The sequence below is a fragment of the Eurytemora carolleeae genome, unplaced genomic scaffold (genome assembly GCF_000591075.1).
Source record: "Eurytemora carolleeae unplaced genomic scaffold, Eaff_2.0 scaffold1335, whole genome shotgun sequence".
NCBI lineage: Eukaryota > Metazoa > Arthropoda > Copepoda > Calanoida > Temoridae > Eurytemora > Eurytemora carolleeae.
This window is the reverse complement of record NW_019397224.1, coordinates 1-7,581: the sequence shown is the minus strand read 5'-3', so window position 1 is coordinate 7,581 and position 7,581 is coordinate 1. Positions and strand designations below refer to the sequence as shown.

The following is a 7,581-nucleotide window of genomic DNA, read 5'->3' as shown; positions in this document are numbered from 1 at the left end:
GGGTTAGAACCCCCCCCCCCCCCTCCTGAGACTTTTCTCCTGAAAGATTCGGATGCTATTTAAACCTGATCTACTAACTACATATAACGATCAAAGTGCCAGTTTAAGAGCAATAAGAATAATAATGATAATCATAAATATCATTTCAAATATGATATTTATTTAGCAATTACTTTACTTTGAAAAGAGAAGAAAAAACGTTAGTCGAACAGAAAGAAGTTTCTCTGTTTAAAGAGGCTGTACACGTAATTTAACGTGAGCTTCCATTTTAAGAGGGACATCCATGATTCACAACAGTTCCCTTTAAACCTTTCACATAGAATTAGCCAAGGAGATATTGAATAGAAGGAGGGGGCGATAGGGTTTCCGTACACTTTGCTATGACGTTTATGGACTGCTGAAGAACTAGTTTTTGCGTAACAACAATAACTAAGGCAGTCGATCTAATGTAAACAAACATGAGTTAGTATACGGTGAATCTTCATCTAACGCCAGAGATGNGGACTATGAAGTTAAAACGATTTACAGTATTACTGAGAATAGAGTCCCATTTTTTTTAGGTTTGCCTGAATGAATTTAAAGGGAGTGTTCGCGAAAAATGAAAGGGGGTATAGGCTTAATGCGATAAAAAAATTTTCGAAAAGGGGGGAACCCCCCCCCCAGACCATTACAAAATATTATATTGCCCCCCCCTAGCAAAAGTCCTAGTTGCGCCTCTGTTTAAAATGATGATAAAATGGGTTGAATTAGAGGCAATCAATTGAATTTATAGAACATGCACCAATCTATTCCAAGTGCATCACAGAAGTACATTTCCACAAAATACTGATTTTCAGAATTTAACAGATTTAATTTAGCTACATATACTCCTATATATTTTTGGATAGTCTGTTTGTATGTTGATTGTGTCCAAAAATCCACAAATCTTATTAGAAAAATCTATTTTAAAAATGCATCATAAGTGTTAAAAAAGAAGACGCCGCAAAGACAGCTAAATAAGGTAGAAACTAGATTTTAAAAGATTTAGGGGAAACTATTCGTTCAAGAGGAATTGATTGATTGATTGATTGGCAGTTGGGGAAACTTAAAACAGGGAAAGTAAACAAACTGACAAATATTAGGAAAAATAGATTGGTCAGTTGAAAGACAACCACAGACGAACAGACAAACAGATAAGACAGGAAAAGAATGACAGACACACATGGATGAATACTTGACAGACATATTACCTATTTGAGACTCTTCTTTAACACTAGGTTTCTCATCGCAGTTCAGGATTTCAGGTTTGTACAGGTTAGCCACCTGGTCAACTTGGTTCTCCTAAATAGATCAAATAGATTTAGATGATACTCCGTTCATTCAGATATTAATCAGGTATTAATTAGTTTGTTAGATTGTTTGTTCGTTGAGTTTTTTCTTATGTAAGTTCGTTCCCTCGTTCGTTCATTCACTGGTACGTTTGTTTGTTCGATCGATGGATCTTTCATTCATTCGTTTGTTCGTTCGTTTTTTGTGCGTTCGTTCGATTAATTATTCTTTCGTATTTTGTTCATTTTTTTTGTTCATTCATTTATTGGTTTGTTCATGCATTCGTTCATGCATTCGTTCGTTCGATCGTTCGTTCGTTCGTTTGTTCGTTCGTTTGATCGTTCGTTCGTCCATTCACTTTTTTTTCTTTGTTCCTTGGTTCGTTAGTTTTATGTTTATTCTTAGAGATAAATTCATAAAACTTAAAAAATAACATATTATTAGTAAGGTTTAAAAAATGTATTTTCAGAGCTGAATACGGAGGACACAATAATTAAACCCAACCAGAAATTTTTCTATAATTTGTGAGAAAATCAAATTTTGCAAAAAAAATTGCAATGGTGAAATCTCATCTAAAGTAGTGCTAAACGCACGCAACAAAATTAGGTGCACGCAAGCTTCTGATTCCAAGAATTCTGAAATTAAAGGACACTGATTAAATCTTTTACGTTGGTACACGCTAGAAATCGTAACAAATAACCCAGGGTCGAGGGGCGCATGAAGAATGCAAAGGGGGTGTCTGAGTTTTCAGATTTTAGGTTGTTCGAATACCAATTTATCATCAAGTAAGTTTGGTTTGGGATGGCAGCCTGAACAAAGCAACCCCAATCGTTTAAATCGTTGAAACATAAAACTTATTAAGGTTGCAATAAAATTGCTTGCAGACACTGCTCCTTGAATGTAAACGAAACCTAAAATATGTTGAATTCTTATATCCGGTCAACACTTTTGTGCGAAACGGAATGTACAGCTATTGAATCTTGAAATCCACTGTTTGCGAGATAAATACTTGATCACGAATTCAATTAATTGGTAGGCCTGCAGAAGAAGGAGAACAATGCTTGATCACGAATTCAATTAATTGGTAGGCCTGCAGAAGAAGGAGAACAATGCTTGATCACGAATTCAATTAATTAGTAGGCCTGCAGAAGAAGGAGATCAATGCTTGATCACGAATTCAATTAATTAGTAGGCCTGCAGAAGAAGGAGATCAATGCTTGATCTCGAATTCAATTAATTGGTAGGCCTGCAGAAGAAGGAGATCAATGCTTGATCACGAATTCAATTAATTAGTAGGCCTGCAGAAGAATGAGATCAATGCTTTATCTCAAGATTCATAACACAATAGTTCTTAACCCAATTGTACATAGTTCAATATACAATAACCTCAGTGTACAGCAATGTTAAATGTTAGCACAGTGTACACTGTACAACAATATTTACATGCGTAAACACAGTGTACAGCAATATTTGCCTGTAGATACAGGGTTCAGTAAACACAGGGTACAACAATATCTTGTAAAAACTGTGTACTGCAATTGTTTACGTTATTTAACACAGTGTACTGCATTATTTACCTGTGTTAACAATAACAAAGTTTCAGAATCTGATAAAGCTTCAGGATTAGGTCGCGGCATCCGTCGCCATCTAAAAATAGTTGAAAATAATCCTTTTAAAATAACTGTAAGCGTGATTTTAAGTGCACTGTCCCTTACTCCAAATATGACAATGTCCGATTCACAACGGTACCCTTAAAAGCTTTGACTGATAAAGTATGAATTTAATATCAATGTTTATAATTTTGTTTGAAATATCATTATTTTCTATTGGGGTTTCTCTACAAACGTTAATTGCGCATTTATATTGCTGAAAAATGTGTAGGAATTATCAGAATCAAACACCTAAAAAAAACCATCAACATTATTGATCGTACAGATAAATGTTTTAATAGTATCGTTGTGAATTCGCTCATTACCATTTAAACTGGAGTCGCTTGAAATTACACTTAAAAGGAATTGTTGGTAAAATGAAAGGGGGTGCACGTAATGTCTGAATCAGAACTAAATTGAAAATCGATCGCGACCAATTCTTTTTCTGTCGCTGACAGCAGAGAAGTCAAGCGAAATCTCGGAGTTGGTATATCGTTAACAAAACAATTCAGACAATACTCCTTTTCATATTTCTAGAACACTCTCTTTCAGATTTAAAATAGTTTTAAAATAATTAATAATCATCAATAAGTCAAATAATTTGTATGTTGCTAAATGTCATTAGTCATTAGTTTGTAAGTCATTAGAGACACACAAATATATGTAAATGTCATTGCTCATTTGTCACTTTATTAGTCTTTAGTCATTATTCTATTGGAAACTAGTCTATTAGTCATTTGCTAACAGAGAAATGGTCATCAGTCTCTAGTCTATTTGTCAATAGTGACTAGTTTTTTGATGATTAGTCACTAGCCGACAGATATTAGTCACAGGTTGATCCAGTGATTTTGTTAAGAAGTCTTTTTTCAGTCGGTCTCTGACCAATCCCATCATTTTCAACTTTTCTACAAAATGGTCTGATAAGTCAGTCAACTTGTCAATTTATCTGTCCCCCTTTGTCTTTTCATCTGTCTATCTATCCGTCTACTTGTCAATTTATCTGTCACCCTTTGTCTTTTCATCTGTCTATCTATCCGTCTACTTGTCAATTTGTTGACATGTCTATCTAGCTGTCTACTTGTCTATCTATCTAGCCATCTGCTAACAGTCAATAAATGTGTCTACTTGTCTAATGTCTATCTGTCTATATATCTGTCTACTTGTCTATCTGTTAACTTGTTTAATGTCTATCTGTCTATCTGTTAACTTGTTTAATGTCTAACTGTCTATATATCTGTCTACTTGTCTATCTGTTAACTTGTTTAATGTCTAACTGTCTATATATCTGTCTACTTGTCTATCTGTTAACTTGTCTAATGTCTATCTGTCTATATATCTGTCTTCTTGTCTATCTGTTTAGTTGTCTAATGTCTATCTGTCTATATATCTGTCAATCTGTCTATCTATCGTCTATTTACCTTGAATGCCTGGAAGACTGAAATGAACTATCAGGGTTTAGACTTTTGTCCAAGTATTTACTACTACTCGACCGTCTGTAATTCATTCATTCATTCATTCATTCATTCATTCATCCTTTTATTCACCATCCTAACTTGAATTTTGGACATTTTCGACTATGAAGTAGAAATCCATAAAAGAAAGAGACATCGATGGGAATCGTATGTGGTAATGGAATGAAGTAAAAAAGTTCCTATATTTCAAGAGTTTAGCTTTAGTAATTTTCATCAATAGGTAAATTGAAGAGTGTGCTGGTAGACTGTAATATAATTTATTCATGTTTATTTGACCAAATCTTTTAATAAAATAAAGTAAATGAGGAATTTCTTACTTACCNGAACATTATCAAGTATTGTAAAATATTTTAATTCATTTAAATATTAATTTTAAACTATTTACATTTTCTAGGTTGTCATAACGTACCCTTTAGGGTTATTTTGTATTGATACTTATAAAAAGGAGCATTTTTTTTTAAATCTTATAGATTTATTAATGCTTTAAGGTTAACATAATTACTTTTGGAGGAAATATTCAAATTGAAAAATTTCCCTGAAAACTAGTTAAAATGCAGTTAAAAGTATTTTTAGTCTGGTTAAATTAGAAAACCATTATGCTTTATCAATCCAAAAATTACAAAAGAACTGATTAATATTTTATTGCAGTTTAGTCGATACATAAACGTTGTGCACAGATATCAATCAGTTTTTTGCAAGAATTATTATTTTATTCTTATCTTTAAATAATTTGAAAACTTAAATGCAACGTTTTTAATGGTGAGACAGATATTTCAGTTTAAACCCACTTGAGTGCTAGACGTAAGTGTGTTTGATTCTAATAAAATCTTAATGTTTAACTATACTAGAAATCCTCAAATAACTAGTGTAGAGGAACCATAATTGAAAATAATTATTTTCAACACAATAAACATTGTAATCTAAGTCATACTTGGTTTAAAAAAAAGAATAAAATCGGACACAGTCAACCTCATATGGAGGGTACTTAAAATTACGCTTACAGTCCCTTTAAAAAACAATGTAAATGTTTCTTGGTTGTTCTCAGCAAAACTACTTGCATCAAAATCTAATTTTCTAATTTCTTTATCTTTGCAATCTGACGTTGTAAACCTGTCATGTTTCAAGCTTTTGACTTCTTCAATTAGATTGAAATATAAAAGCCAAAGGGTTGCAGATGTGTTTTATTAAATTAATAATTAAATGATCATTTAATTGATAAAAATGCGATTGACTAATTGATCGATTGATTGATTGAATGAACCTGGCAAAAGACGATGTGGAAAGAACTAGAAATGATAGAATTAGAACTGAACTCCGAACTAGGACGAGTCCTTTCGATAAAGTCCTTTCTCGTCCCATTGTCCTGTCGTCCTTTGGACCGTTCTTGCGTCCTTGACGAAAACGTCACGTCCTTTAAATGGACGAATCACTGCGGACGAAATCACTATTGCATCGGACGATTCATCACTTTTAACTATGGACTATTCAACCGGGTTCTTTTCATCTTGATTATCTGAATTTTGAACCGACTATAAATATCTTTAAAGAAAAAATACAAATCTCTCCGAAAAAATTTTTCAGCATTATTTCATTTATAATTTAATTTTATTAATTCAATTTTATTTGATTTAATTCAATTTAATTAAAATATTTCATAAAAAATGAAAAAATAATTTTGCAATTGATATTTAGCCGGGTGCCTAAAGCTTGCTATCAAACCTGAAAAAAATGTAATTAACCAAATTTAATGAATAGTTTGGTTTAATTGCTATTCATTACAAAATGGTCACATTTAAACAAATTTATCCAAAATTAACAAAGATAAATTAAATTTCAATTAATGAAATTTATTTGAAACAGAAAAAATCCACAATTTTCAGATAAGAAATCAGAAAATCCTAAAAATTCCAGCCGACGCTTGTTATCATTAACAGAATTCTGGCAATAATGAAACATTTGACTCATATGTCTTGTGAAATAGGTTCCATGAAATATATAGACTCGTATTACAAGGGCAGTCGAGTACTGTCAATTGTTCGAACTCCGAAATTTCATTAAAATTATGGAAACCATTAAAAGTCATCCGAAATATTTACAGTTGAAAAGAAGAATATAGGATTTGATATCGGAAAAAATAAAACTTTATTGTATTTAACAGGGTGTGACTCAGTAGCCCATTGTGTTGTAGTATACAGTATAATATACAGGTATATAGAGCGCTCAACGTTTTATACCTGCCTCCTATAGGAGCTGACACAGAACAATTCACAGATATACTTCAACTCAGTTTGATGGATTTTTTAATTGGTGAATTCACTTCGCGGGGTTTTTCGAATGATCACGTAGATTTCTTCATTTTCACAACAACTTCATCGAGTTGATTTTATATTATTCTAATTCACACATTCAGAATCCGTTCACCTGGGAGACAGGTAGCCAACTAAACACTGTATTTAGATTTTGGAAATTGTGTCCGACCCGACTCGTTTCAGCCGGTTCCGGACCGGTCCGGGAATATACTCCAGCCGGTGACTCCGAGACGGTACAAGCTAACTATACTTTGTTCAGGACCTGTTGGTAGATGACCCCGGCCCGACTCGACTCATCGACGGACAGGCAGAAAAGTGCGCGGGCACCTAAATAGCACGTCGGACTGGGTGGGGGGGAGAGATTATGAGAATTGCCCTCAAGTTAGAGGAATGCCGGCCCGAAACCGGTTTTTTACTTCAAGTTCGCTGTAGAGAAAAGTACTATCTTAGAAAGGGTTGGGGGACACCGCCTTGTTGGAGTAGTTGGAGGAGCTGGGAAAAGGAAAGATATGATACTTTTGATTTTCCGGCGCGTAAGCAGGCTTAAACAACCCCAAATCTGTTTATAACAAAATAAGTTTTAATTTTATTGTCATATCTTTGATTTAAGTTTTCGAAATACATTCTATTCGAGGTTTAGTGATTTAAAAATACTTGCTTTCAGGACGCAATTCTCAGCCCAGCTTTTTTACATATTGTAAAAACTTTTAGCCTTTACCTGTTTTTCTGTTTTTAAGTTGCAGTGCAAATTTCAAAATTTTAAAAATAAAAAGGTGTACACCTTTTTTCCAAGTAAAATTTTTAATCGCGACCAGCGCCACATTGCAATTAAAGAGTTGGCCT

At 33.4% G+C, this 7,581-nt stretch overlaps 1 protein-coding gene across 1 annotated transcript in view; it reads right to left on the bottom strand.

Moving 5' to 3' along the window:
* LOC111712855 (DE-cadherin) overlaps positions 1 to 6,894 on the bottom strand; it is a gene marked incomplete in the record, with an annotated part of 68,068 nt that extends 61,174 nt beyond the window's left edge. The window contains 5 exon segments of the mRNA XM_023487601.1: positions 1,230 to 1,320; positions 2,886 to 2,955; positions 4,376 to 4,450; positions 5,691 to 5,942; positions 6,664 to 6,894. Coding sequence (XP_023343369.1) covers positions 1,230 to 1,320; positions 2,886 to 2,955; positions 4,376 to 4,450; positions 5,691 to 5,788 — 334 coding nt within the window.
* Positions 6,895 to 7,581: the final 687 nt, after the last annotated feature.